The sequence below is a fragment of the Meleagris gallopavo genome, chromosome 13 (assembly GCF_000146605.3).
Source record: "Meleagris gallopavo isolate NT-WF06-2002-E0010 breed Aviagen turkey brand Nicholas breeding stock chromosome 13, Turkey_5.1, whole genome shotgun sequence".
Taxonomy (NCBI): Eukaryota; Metazoa; Chordata; class Aves; order Galliformes; family Phasianidae; genus Meleagris; species Meleagris gallopavo.
Genome location: NC_015023.2, coordinates 6,440,178 through 6,454,219, shown reverse-complemented (window position 1 = coordinate 6,454,219; position 14,042 = coordinate 6,440,178). Strand labels below are relative to the sequence as shown.

General features: G+C 36.8%; 1 protein-coding gene across 1 annotated transcript; it reads left to right on the top strand.

Moving 5' to 3' along the window:
• Positions 1–35: 35 nt before the first annotated feature.
• Positions 36–13,883, top strand: LOC100548914 (adenylate cyclase type 7). Its single transcript, XM_010717795.3, has 12 exons — positions 36–453; positions 758–869; positions 1,969–2,096; positions 2,344–2,502; positions 5,941–6,073; positions 7,240–7,425; positions 8,288–8,331; positions 8,732–8,812; positions 9,848–9,920; positions 10,744–10,841; positions 11,564–11,648; positions 12,758–13,883. Exons 1-12 carry the CDS (start codon positions 344–346, stop codon positions 12,923–12,925), a joined length of 1,377 nt encoding a protein of 458 aa, XP_010716097.1. The 5' UTR covers positions 36–343; the 3' UTR covers positions 12,926–13,883.
• Positions 13,884–14,042: the final 159 nt, after the last annotated feature.

The following is a 14,042-nucleotide window of genomic DNA, read 5'->3' as shown; positions in this document are numbered from 1 at the left end:
TTTAATTTATCTAGAAATTGTAGTAATATTGATTTTCTTTCCTCTGTTTCATAGTTAGAGTGATGTGGCATCTAGGCCACAAGGAAGAAAATAAAACGCAACACCCGTACTCAGTTGTAAAATCAGTGTTTTTGAGAACTGAAATGGAACAGTTTTTTCTGGAAAATGTGACATTCATTACTCAAAGGATGGTTGAATAAAGAGGTTTTATCTCCTTAATTCCTTTTTGTGGTCACTAAATCCTGCGGTTTCAAAATTACTATGTGAGGAGTTTTACATCCTTAATTTTTTTCCCTCCTTTTAGGAAAATTTGCTTTTATCCATACTACCAGCTCATATATCTATGGAAATGAAGCTGGCAATCATAGAACGGCTAAAGGAAACTAATGATAATAGGCAAATGCATGACAACAACTTCCATATTCTATACGTTAAAAGGCACGAAAATGTTAGGTAAGTTGAAGCTCTAGAGGTATTTGTATTCATATAAGCTGCTAATTTCTTAGTACATGTTGTTCAGTGGTACTGAAAATCAGAGACAGATTTTCGGGGTGAAGTGAGCTCCTTTCCTCTTGTTGAAAGATAATGTCACCTGAACTTGTAATGAGTCAGGATACTTCGCCCTGTTTTCTGGAGTTGTTTTCCCCAGGCTGAGGTGCTTTCTATTTAAGTGCATTTTAACGTTCAACTGACTGTGGAATAGACACATCTATGTATTTCAACTGTCTGTTTTTTGTTTCCTTTTATTCTTGTCTAGTATTCTCTATGCAGACATTGTAGGATTCACTCGCCTTGCCAGTGACTGCTCTCCTAAGGAACTAGTAGTGATGCTGAATGAACTTTTTGGAAAGTTCGATCAGATTGCAAAGGTACATGTTGCAGTTTATTGTGCAGCAGGGATTTAATTTAGTTCAAATTCAGTTGTTGTTAGAACTTCAAACTACTGGAAAATAAGAGGGCCCTACTTACTGTCTTGTATCAAAGCAGGGATTAAGAATGCACAAAAATAAGTCATGCCATCCTAGCTGCTTTTTGTGCTACAGTAGGAGCTGGGGTGAAAGAGACTTGGTCACTGTTTGCAACTGTTCCTTGGGTACAAGAATATAAAAGATTTGGGATTTTGAGTGATACATCTGAATTTTTCACTACTTTCTGCAAATGGCCTGGTTTAAAAAGCACTTGTATTTTGTGAGACAAGGTCTTCCAGCTCTCTTGTTGGATTATAAGAAGAGATTCTTGTGGTGTTTTGTATTTATTTATTTATTCTCAGGCAGAAGTAGCCCTGGTCTGCTTGTAAACTTTGTAGCTAAAATTTGTCAGTAATATCTTAACAAAAGACAATATGAGGAGGTCTTCTTTCCTCTCTTCAGCCGATAACAGGCAATCGTCTTCTGTTGCACAGTTCGGGAGTTTTCTGCTGCCAAACTGCTTTGATGTTGAGTGACAGCAAACTCTACTGTGTGCCAACTTCCTCTTCCATTAAATTTAAAAATAAATTTTTTGTATGCAAATACACCAGATTAGGCATCCTAATTCCTAACTTCTCCCTAGATTCTGTGAAGATTTTATAACACTGTCCTAAAAATCTGATGAAAAGGTGAACAAAGTGATTAATTTATAAACACCTGAATAAAAAAGATGAATATTAAAAGATAGTTAAGTAGATTTCATCCTCCAAATGATAAATTCTTTGAAAGTTTTTTCAGTTGCAAACAGTTCCAAGAATTAATTCAGGAATTATTAAGATTGTTTTTCAGAAACTGTTGAAGCAGTAATTTCTATTACTCTCCAGCCATTTGAATGCAGAAAATGAGAAATAGGTTTTGCTTCAAACAGGATTGAGTACAGCCTTAAATCCTCAAAATGATGTAGAAAAGTCCTAGTTTTGGTGTCATTAGTCTCCTTGCAGGTTTTGTTTTTTTGTTGGTTTTTTTCCCCCCATTAAATATGTTAATCATTATTTTTCAGGAAAATGAATGCATGAGAATAAAAATCCTGGGAGATTGTTACTACTGTGTCTCAGGCCTGCCTGTGTCCTTGCCAGTCCATGCCAGAAACTGTGTTAAAATGGGACTGGACATGTGTGAAGCAATAAAGTAAGCAGAACACAAAAGACTTTTTAATTGTATGGACCCTATAAAGGTGCTGAATCAAGTTGTTGTTAGTGTTGTCATTGTCAAATATTATTTATTGCCTCTAGTTTGATAGTTATGCATTAGGTCATAAGTTTGTCTCTTGCCTTTGCACTGAGCATATAATGAGACTAAGCCTTAATAGATCTCCAGAAGGAAGAGAGAAGGACAGAAGTCTAAATTATACTCTAACTCCTTTCTTCTTCTACAGGCAGGTGAGAGAAGCTACAGGTGTAGATATCAACATGAGAGTTGGCATTCATTCTGGGAACGTGCTGTGTGGTGTGATCGGCCTCCGCAAGTGGCAGTACGATGTCTGGTCTCACGATGTTTCCTTAGCCAACCGTATGGAGTCTGCAGGCGTACCTGGGTGAGGCCTTCCACTCTCACTGCTGGCTCACTGGCATCACCTTTCTCATAGTCGTGGCTTGTGAGTCTGGAATTTGTAACTGTTCCGTGACACAAGTCAATATAATGGTGTGAATAGAATGGGACAAATGTGTACTTACCCAAGCAGTAAAAAGCTGATGTTTTCTGGTTATTTTTTAATGAGCTGTAAAATTATATTATTAGAAAAATGACTACTTCTTGACCTCTCCTTCATTTGAGAAAGCTGTGTGGCTTTAGCACTGTATTATTATGTTGACTTGATCTGTGTTGGGTACAAGGGTAATACTATATTTTTAAGAATAGAAACAGAACTTGACAAAGTTGACAAAGAAAAGCTGCATATTCACAGCAGTCAATGTTTCTGGTGATACATCAGTTGGTTCCTTGGTCACTTATTTACATTAGCTCTATATTCAAACACTTCACGACCCTGAACTCTCAGAAATTAAAATAAACCCTGGAGAGGAATGTCCAAGGAAGAAGAATTTAGAGCTGTTGGCTGTTGTGTATTCTCTCCGAGCTGTATTTGGCATGGGCGAAATGGGAAGGAGAATGAGTAGGCCTGGATGGATGAGCTGAGGCAAAATGTAGCATGACTTGCTTTGTGTCACTCAGCAGAGCGGGCTGTTGGGCTTGAGGCTCATATTTTTGCTGTGCTTTTGAAGGTACTTACTGAAAAGGACAATTATAAATGTGTGGTTTTTTTTGTTTTTTTTTTTTAAATGCTAGCACTGCATACTTTCCTAAATGAGGATAATACAGTTGTTTTCTAAGTTGAACCTTGGGGATTATAATTTAGCACTTTTTTTCTTTTTTTTTTTTTCTGTCTTTTCAGTGGTTTACACAAAAATGACCATATTAACAGTTTTATTTTTTCCCTTCCCAAATGACGCTGTAATTTTGCAAGTTCTTGGTATTCTTTGCAAATTAACACTTATTAATGGAATGGCACTCTGAGAGGTATATATTTTCCATTGAAAGCCATTAAGCATTGAGATTCTGATTACTTTTTTTTTTTCTTGCTTAGTATCACTGTCATTGTAGAGTTTCTTCTTATTTGTATCTGCAAAGCAGAAGGATATGAATATCACCTTCTTTTCTTTCTTTGGTAACAGAAAGCAAACTAATTGAAACTTAATTAATGGTTGCAATATCATCCAGGTTGAGTCTTTCAGAGCAATTCTGCATGGTTAAACAAAAATACAGAGTTGTGAAGTTTCATTTCTTGGCAAAGCAAACAACACAACTCTGAATATGACATGAATACCATACAAATATCACATTTAGGACTATTGTCGAATCTTAAAAACTGATTATTCCAATACATTTGTCATGCAAATGTTTGATTCTCTGATAGAAATAAAAGTTATTTTAAGTTTGCTTGTTGATTACAAAACATAACACGTAATACTTTCTGTAGCACTCACTTTCCATCTGTTAAAACTGTCCACAGGAATTCTTCTGTTCCTGGAAGACTGAGCCTTCCAGGGAGGAGGTGTTTCTACTTGTTATGTAGTTTCTACTGTGGAAAAATAATCTGGGGTTCTCCTTAGTTTCCAATCTTAGCTAGTTCTTCTCCTTTGAAAGTCAGCAGAAGTTTTGTCACTGGGGTTTTTATTTAAAATAGGAAGTATAAGTGTGTTGGGCCTTGTGAGTGAAGAAATTCTAAAGACTTGAAAAGATACAGAGAAACTGCTCATTTTATGAATAGTTTATTCCTGTTGACTGAGTATCCTTGTTCTTCTTTCATAGTCTAAAATTTATTTACATTTGTAATAACATAATAATATATTGGTAAAACAGAACAAGCACTGCGCCAAGATTAAAACCACATTGATGTCCATTTCTCTAACATAGATGTGCCTGAAACACTGAAATACATGCTCAAGCATATTAGCCTAGGGAAGTGAGAATGCAGTGTTTTAGGTATTCTGCTTTGTTATGCGTGCCTTAGTGCATGTCAGAGCTTGCCTTGAGAGGCAGCTTTAGCAGCTTTTGTTATGTGTTGATCATGAAATCCACTAAAGCATTAGTAACTGCTGGAAGTTGTCAGCATAATAAGTTAAATAGAAAGAAGTTTGCAGTAAGATCTGAAATGTATTATGATATTGTGTGATTTGGGAAGAGGAGAGAGGATCCATAACAAAAATGGATACTGAACAGATGAGGTAATTAGAAAAAGACAGAAAAGTGTGTGTTTTAATGCTGAGTTAATACAGACATCACTCAATATGCCTCAGCTCCTGTGAGGGGGGAGAAGTGGCGATCAGAAGCTGGCTGTAAGATTTCAGATTCAAATACTTGCCTGTATTTCAAAACTGCTTAATCCATTGGAAAAACAAAACAAAACAAAACATAGTCTTTTTAGAAAATTGTCAGTAAGCAAAAACCTCTTACCTTCTAGTTCCAAAAGAATCGTGGAACTTTCTGCTCCTCTGTGCGAAGTCACAGGCTGTGGGTCTTCAGCTCTTGGCTGCTTTATCTTCACATATCCTATTCAGGTTAAGAAAATTGAGCTGGACTGGACCATCACCCCCTTTTTTCTGCAGTTAGGCAGGTGCTGTCAGTTTCCATTCTAGACGTGTGCTGTTACCAGCTCTGTGCTGATAGGTTGTAAGAATGATGGAGCAGTGGTTAACCCCTCAGTGCCAAGGAAAAATGAGAAAAGTTCTGGGATGATGAACAACTAGAAAAAATATAACCAAATTATGTGTATATACTTTCATGAACATATTGAGGCCTCCCATTGAGAAATGTTGTGTGGAAAAGTGTAACCCATCATTTCCGTGGAAATATGTGATTCAGGATGCTGCACTAAGTAACATCCAAGGGGAAAGCATGAGTGGATACAAAAAGTGCCAGCTGCTCCCATTAGACATGTTGCTGTGTTATAATGTAGTTGTTTCTGTCAGAAAAGACAGACTTCAAGACTTATCCTCCTTGTTGACAAAAACCTTTTCCATTTTTTTTTCATATTTTCTTTGTTACTCCTCATGCACTTCCAGCCTAAGGCAGTCCTTCCTTGTGCGTTTTATGTGAGCTTTCCGTGCAGCTCTCACCATCTGCAACAACCTGCCTGTATGTCTGTTTTCTCAGTCATCAGGTCTTCGGTAATGATGTTTCTTCTCCTATCTCCCTCTTTCTCTTACTGTGCTTATTTCCTTTTAATCTTGTACTGATACTATCTCATTCTGGGAAGTGTTTTTTGGGACACTTTGTATGAAAGATGTACAACAAAGGACTGCGGTGATGGATTGCAAATGCAGTTTTAAGTACTGGCAGGATTTTGGAGTTCTCTGCCAAAGCACGTGGTGGCTGAAAAGCAGAAATGTAGCAGTAGCCATTGAAATGTAAATGAAATGCTTAGTATGACCTTTCTCTAAATGCTTGGTTGTCTTTTTCTTTCTCCCATTCTCAGTCGTGTACACATCACTGAAGCAACGCTAAATCACTTGGGCAAGGCTTATGAAGTAGAAGAAGGAAATGGACACCTTAGAGATCCTTACCTTGAATCCATGAATATCAAAACCTACTTGGTGGTTGATCCAAGGGTATGTGCGTGTTTTCAAACACATATCTAAATTCATTTTAATTAGTGGTGTCTGTGGAGTGAGTCATCTGAATAATTTAGAGTTGGGACTTCAGATCTGAAAGCGCATCCTTCAGTTCTGTGTCTAAAACCTCATACGTGGTTCATACAGTCAGCATTTATATTTGCCCATGTATTTGCTTGAAGCATGTGACTTACAAATTCAAATCAAAAGGTGGGATGAAGTCATTAAAGAACACCCATGCTGTGTAGCCACTTCCAGATACAATGTTCTCTGTGAAGTAGCTTCCAGCAGCTTCTAGTAGCTTCTCCTTGCTGTTTTATATGCAAGACTCACCTTCCTTTCAAGCTATGAAGTTAGTAACTGTTACCCATTTCGGGATGAGTAATGCCTCAAGCATTACTAGTCTGGATTGGCTTGCGGCTGACAAGTAAAACATTTCAAAAGGAAAAACAGAAATGGTGAACTCCTTTCCTTCAGGATCTTTACAGGGAGAAACAGTGTAGAGCCACTTTTAATTATCAAGAGCTCAAACTTATCCTCCTTGTATGTTTTATGTACACAACGCTGAAACAACCTTCCCCATTGTGTGCACAGTTCACAGATTGAAGGTCTACTTCTATTGAAGTAGTCTCTACTCACATGGAGATACCCACAAAATGGTAGCAAGTAGCCAGTCAGTGATGCATCAGTTTATTCTGTAGTTTAATCTTTCTTTTAGACCCACAGAGGATCTGCTGTCTGAGTACTGCCTGTTTACCTGTTGTACAGGGATATAATCTAAGAGTGAGTCTGTAACTTTTTCTTGACTATTGTTTTGATATGCTCTAGTTCAGAAATTGGGAATCTTATATTCCTGCTGTTGTGCTGGAAATTGCATCTATAGTCCCAGGATCTCTGGTATCATCACTCTCAAACCGGGCAGCTTGTTTTACAAGTGAAGGCTTGCAAAGGCAGCTCAAGCAAATTCATTATGTCATGATTTGCTACAACTGAAATTAATTAAATGAGAGAAAGGAGTCGAGGTTGGCCAACTTTGCTGATGAATGTCAAGTCCTACTAAGTGGCTAGGTTATTTAGTTTACTGTTACTCAACTACACTGAGCTTTGTTTGTTTGTAATTTGTATCAATTCCTGTTTTCTAAGTTACTGTGTTTTTCTGTTAGTCCAAACAGTGCATATCAAACAATCATCTTCCTAAAACAAGAGTGAATGATGGGTTGAAGATGCGGGCATCTGTTCGGATGACACGTTACTTAGAGTCCTGGGGAGCAGCCAGGCCCTTTGCCCACCTAAACCACAGAGAAAGTGTGAGCAGTGACTCTTCGACTTCACAAGGAAGGCAAAGAAAGGTGAAGTCTGAAGTGTTTATGTCATCTTAAAATTATGGACTACTTATGTCTGTGGTTTGAAACTTGAAATCTGACATATTTTTTGTGGGTGAATTTCTGCCATTACTTTAAATGTGTATACAGAACTAAGCAGGTATCTGTGTAACAACTACTTCAGTCAAAACAATATTCACACTCCACTTAAGTCTAGCATATTATGCTTGTAGTAAACCTTCAAAGAAAAACACTGAAACTATCTTTTCTTCTGGCATTTCTCCATTCTTGGGTTGCACTCAATATGTGTGGTTTTAGGACAAATTATTTCTTTTTTAGCTTCTAGATGCACTCATGATTTACTTGAAATTTTATAGAAAATAAATTGTCGCTCCACATGCTCCATCTGCAATAGGCTTTTGTCAGTAAATAATTTAAGAAAATTCATTTTTCCTATGATCTGCCATTACTGAAAGCTGAAAGGAGGAGATGCACACCTCTCAGGTGTGCTTCCAAGGCCCAACAGAGGCCTAGAGATGGCAGCGGTAATTTTTAAAACGAAGCATCATTCCATTCAGGTTTGTGCAAGTAGTTTCCTGTTTACTTGTTTCTGCTCAGCTTAGTTATTTCAGTGTATGGAGAAAAATCAGAGAAATGATTTGTTAAATTATTTTCTATTAATTTTTGCAGAAAGGACAGAAAACACCCACTTGTTAAAGCAGAAAATGTTGCTGGAAAGTGTTGGTTTTGATAAGCTTTTATGTTTGAGAATGTTTCTTGAATGTTGTTTCTCAATAAAACTGTTTCTTACTTCCTCTTTAAGTTCATTCTCAATAGTTGTTCACATTGTTGAGTGTGTAACTTATTCTTTATTCCTTACATGATTTAGGAAATACCTCTGTGTTCCACTGGGCGCCAGAGGACTTCTGACAGGTTTGTTGAGTACTTTTGTACTTTTTTTTTATAATTGATATATGATTCTGTGTTCTGTCTACTGAAAGTATGTGATCTTTCGATTGATTAATCAGTGTGTATGCTGTTTCCACAGTGAAAATGTTCAGCTAGGTCTCTGGACTTTTAAAAGGCATCTAAATTCATGTTTGTTATAGTTGGCACTCTCTAAAGGCTTTCTTCCCAACCCATCTTCCTTCAGTTTTGAAAGTAGCCAGATGTTATTTTAATGTTAATTTAGGATACCTGTACTTGTCAAAAAGCTTTTTAGTTAAGATAAACAATGTGTGTGATAATTCCACTGTGTAGTTTGGGTAGAGAGGATTAAGCGATTACTTGTTTCTGAATAGCATTTGTGACATGGACTTCATATCGTTCACAGAAATTCATCTCAGAAGGGAAGAATAGAGGAAGATATTTATGATGAAATGATGTCAACCATTGAAGGACTCAGTTCAACTAAGTATGCAAAGCTTTTATTTTCTGTCATCTTTTTTTTCTCGATTTTAACTCCAGATGCAAAATTTACTTCTCAAAAATGCTACCAGGTATTTGTCTTGCAATTTTTTGTTTCAATTAAATTTCCTTTTTGCTTTAGTTTTCAGTAATAATCTTGTTATTTTCATTCTTTGAGCAAGCCAATGGCTAGTCTAGCTGTTCTGTGTGGTATGATACTATGAAATAACTTTATTTCTTAGGACTGTCCAAAGCAATGAGTTGAGTTGCAGTGCAGGGACAGGAAGCTAATATTTGTATTCTGTTTATTAAAATAAGAAGTATGAAGAAATGGGGTGCAGTCCTGACCAAAGCCTATGTATAAAGCCAAAACATGGTTTTGGGTAATAATAAAGTTGGTTTAATGTCAGATTAGTTGATAGTAAATGGTCTGTCAGTAGCAGGTGGTGTGTTTGGCAGTATGTAGACATTTGGATTTGGTGATTTTTGTAGGTCCATTCCAACTGAACTATTCTATTGTTGCATTTCAAAACAGACAAGCGTAGGCAATGTTGTCTTCTTGGTTTTTTTTGTTTTGTTTTGTTTTAAATGTAAAATACAGGGTTAGATTTCCTATCAAATGTGAACCAGTGAATTGAAGAAGAAAATCTTTCATCTAAATTACGGCAAGGACATTAACACTGTACTTCCTATATTCCTAGTAGGTGATGCTGTTGGTAATACTTAAGGGCAGAGTTTGGAGGCTGTAAGCCATCTCTAACACTTGCTGTTCTACGTGACTATTTTTAAACTGCAAAAAAGGTCTGGGGTTACGTTTTGCACATAAATGGCAAAGTCTGCTGTTAGTGGAAGTTCTGGATCTGCCTGTCAACAACATAAAAACTTAGCAGTTCATGGGTCACCCTATGAATTATAAAGACTTTTCAGAGCTGTCAAGTGTGTATAAATCTGTAGCACCATCACCCTGTATAACTACAATGCTTTTGCATCCTTCCTGGGCTGTTCCGTACATTCTGTAACACGTGTATCTCTGTGCATGCAGCCCATGGTGTGGCAAATCTGACGACTTCTGTGGATTTTCACTGATATTTGCAGAACCTGGTCTTGAAAAAGAGGTTGGTAAGAGCAAAATAATAGTTTTTGGTCTTTGATTTCTGCTTCAGAGCAGCATAACAGTATACTTAAAACTGTGTTTTCATTCTTGAACTGGATTCTGGAGATGAGTGCAAACCCAGAGAGGTTTTTGGTACCTAATGGAAAGTGGGTCTCATGATTCGTTTAAGTTGGCCACTCTTCCTTGACAATCTGTGGTCTGGAGAATGTTTCTAATCTGTGGTTAAATTCTTGCCATAGGGAGTCAGGAGGAGTTAGCCTGGTTTTACTATATGAAGAACTTTCAAAAGTAATGAGAACTTTAAAAGTATAAATACTGCATCCATAATGAAGTTACTTTCTGTGGTTATTTCATTGCAACTATAATACCGTTATTGTTAGGTTCCTAAATGTGCTGTGCTGTGATGCACAGTGCATAGTTGCTGGTGCACATATATATAATGAACCAATATGTTGTGTGTGTGTGTGTTATTTGTAAAAACACACACATGTATGTATGTATGTATGTATATATACACACGTCTATACACTAGATTTACTTCCATGTAGGTCCTTTCTTTGTAAGAATTTTGATCACATGCACCTGTGAAGTTCTGATTTCCATAATTGGTGCTAGATTTTCCTCTAGGTTAAACATTATCCTTTGGTCTGGGCTGGTATATATTGCAAATGTTGAGGTGACTTTCTTTTGTTGTTTTTTATTCTATGTATGTTTTGAATAGTGCAGTGTAAGCTTCTATATATATATGTAATCACAAAAATGGTATAGCATTTTAAACAAGTAATGTTCTTTATAATAATCTGATTTATTAAAATCTGTTTCAGTATCGCACCATTACCATTCTAAAACTGAAGAGTTACTTTGCGTGTGCAAGTTTTGTGTTCCTCTGTATTTTTCTGATACAAGTGTTTGTAATGCCCAAGTAAGTGCCAGTATTTTAATAATTTATAATTCAAATTAGCCAATTGCTAAAGTGAAACTCACATGCATGAAACTTTTTGAAGTCCATTGGGGTTCGAGGGATGCCCCTCTTAGGTGTAATTTAACCCTTAATAAAAGGGTGCGTTCGTGTTGCTGGGAAATGAGCCCAGATATCACTGCGAAAATAAAATATAGATATTCCTTAAATTACCTGTATGACTCATTAGAATACACAGGGAGATGATCAGGGGATTGAGGATTACTATTTTATAACAGCTGACTGTAAAAACGTTGACCGAGTGAGGAATAGAAGAATGGGATTAGCTGGTAAAAAGGTGCTCAGTGCTCCTTTTTTCTGTAGAGCTGCAAGAAAGGAGCTTCCAGTTTCTTCACATACTTCCAAGAAAGCAGATGTTTGATGTTTCTGAAATTTATAGCACAGTTGTTTTTTTTCATGGCTATTGGAGTGCAATTTCCATGTGATTTATGCATAAGGGTAATAGCTCAGGCCCTCGGTGAGGGAATAGGATAATTTAGTTTATTTTGTGCAACACAGCAACAGTAACTTGAGCAATCTGATGGTTATCCAGTGCCAACAGAAGGGGAAAAAAAAAGTCTATTTAAACTTTGAGAAACAGTGTTAGGAAACATTAGTCTGAAGTGCAGTCTGAATGACATTTTCCTTTAATGCTGCTTTGTTTAAAGGCTTTCTCTTCTCTTTAGAACTGCAAAACTAGGAATTTCCTTTGGCGTCGTTGCAATCGTCATTGTACTTATTTTGTTTGTGTGCTTTGCTGAGAAATGTATGGTAAGTATAAAAATGTGGACGGATGTGATTGGGCAGTTCAGTCTGTCTTTCAGGATGATGGGATAAGCTGCTAGTTTCCATAGGAGCTACAGGAGAGTAGGACCTCAGGTTGCCAGAAGATTTTACTGCCTGAAATGGATTGTCGTGTTTGAAAATTATTACTGTAATTTAGAATAATTTGAGTACCAAAATAGGTGGCTAGGAGGGAGGAGGAAGTTATTAACACTTGTGTGGCAGGGCTATTTTCCTATTTATGTTCATTTCTGTGTCATTAATAGCAACTTTGGCTGTAAATCCTGAGGTTTCTATAGTGGAAACAATATTAAAAGCAAAACAAAGTTTGAATTAGTTTTCATAATAATTTGTAAAGCCCTATGAAAATTATAAACATATGAATAACTTGTTAGATACAGTTAGCATGCATGGCTTTTACATACATGCAGTTTTTATACAGGTAGGTGGATTTTATGTGTATGTGTGTATATGTCTGTGTAGAGAGGTATGTGCATGTATAGGTATGCAGGTAGTTTCTACATACGTAAAAACTGGTGGAGAAAAGAAAAAGAAAAGTTCTAATATTACAATCAGGCTTGAGTTTTACACTGGGGATGTTTGGTTGTAGCACCCTTGAACAATGTTTGCAGTCTCTTAAAATCATATGCTCTGTTACGTGGTTTTTCTCTGCAACAGCAAATGGAGGGTATTAGGATGGCAAAGGAACTGCCTGGTTTTGGTTTAGATGCCTGCAAATGTAGTTCCAAGAAAAATACTATAACTGAATAAAAAAATACAGTGCAAGATGTCATTCTATTTTTCTAAAATTTCTCGAGCCCTTTCACTCAGATCCTAACTTTGTATCTTCATAGCAGAAATTCAAAAACATTTAGTCACCCGGTATCTTTGAAATGAAAAACCATTTTCTCACTTTTTAAGTGTGGAATCTGGGGTAGTAGGCATTGAATCTGAATTTCTGGATTCAGAGTTAAAAATTAGGATTTCAACAAAGAGTCTTTTCTCTCTCTTGCACACACAAAGTATTTTTAAATTTACAAATATTTCTTCCCTTACGTTATCCATCTTATTGAAACTTTTCTTTTTTTTTTTAACAGAAGTGCTGCTCAGAAAGGTGGCCTTTCCTGCGCCGTCTTTGCACTGTCTCAGAAAAAGTGGAAACAATGCCTTTACTTAGGCTTCCTTTAGCAGTCATCACTATAGGCGCCTTGTTGATTATAGCCATTTTTAACTTGGTAAGTAATCACATTGTCTTTATTCTGTGACCATACTTTGAGCAGCATTCTGTGTTCTTTTCATGAAGGGTTTGGCTCTTGCTTTTCTCCTGGTGTCCAATTCCCACCTGAGTTGACTTACACATGGATAATGTGCCATGTGAAATAAAACAATTCAAAGGAAAAAAATCCCACGAAAACTAAAATTCTGAGATCTATTTTACATCACCTCGTCTTGTTTCCAAGATGGCATTTATAATTACCACAGATTATGACTATCATCACTAAGATGTCTTCTGGTTTTTAATGTAAGTTTGAGTGCCTGTATTGGGTAGAACACAGACATTATCAGTAGCTACTGCTAGACTAGATGCAAACAGAATCCATCTTTTAACCTTAGTTGTGTACTGTATTCCACCTGGGGTACACACATCTGAAAAACCACTCTTTGGTGTTACCTTATGCTCAAGACCATGCTATTTTTTGTTGCTGTTGTTATAACAAGCATGATGTACATCAAGTTAATAGTTAAACCTCTCTGGTAGCTAACTACTAAAAGCGATATATTTCCTATCCCACGTTCTCAGGTTATCAATCTCCTGATTCCATGGGGAGTTTGTACTGAAAGCTGTTCTGCAGCTTTTGTAGGGCTGTGTTTCTGCTGGCTCAGGTCCTTGAACTGACTCACAGTGGTGTCGTGTGAACACTGCCAGACAGCCAAAAGAGAACAGGAACAGCAGCTGTGTCCCACTCACTAGTCTTACTGTGCCAGTTAGCTGCTGGATTAGTTTAGCTGTAATGTGAAGCTTCACCTCCAAATAAATAACAAAAGGTAAACACTTGGCCATTTCAACATTCTTGCATTCAAGAGGCATCATGAAATTTTAACACTTATATTGCAGTAGCACTGAAAGGGCAACCAGATAAGGATTCACTGTATAACGTGGAGAGAAGACATTTAAAATAAATGACTACCTGCTAACCGATTTCTATGGTTTTGTCTTTTTTTTTTTTTCTTAATTAAATTGTAGTACTTACTGAGTAAGGACAATGCTGCTAAACTTTACTGGATCAAATGACTTGAATGGCACTGCCAATGTGAGTTATGTCTTCTATTTACGTAAAGGTAAAAAGTAATAAGGTACGTTAGGTATGGTGTGTCATATAA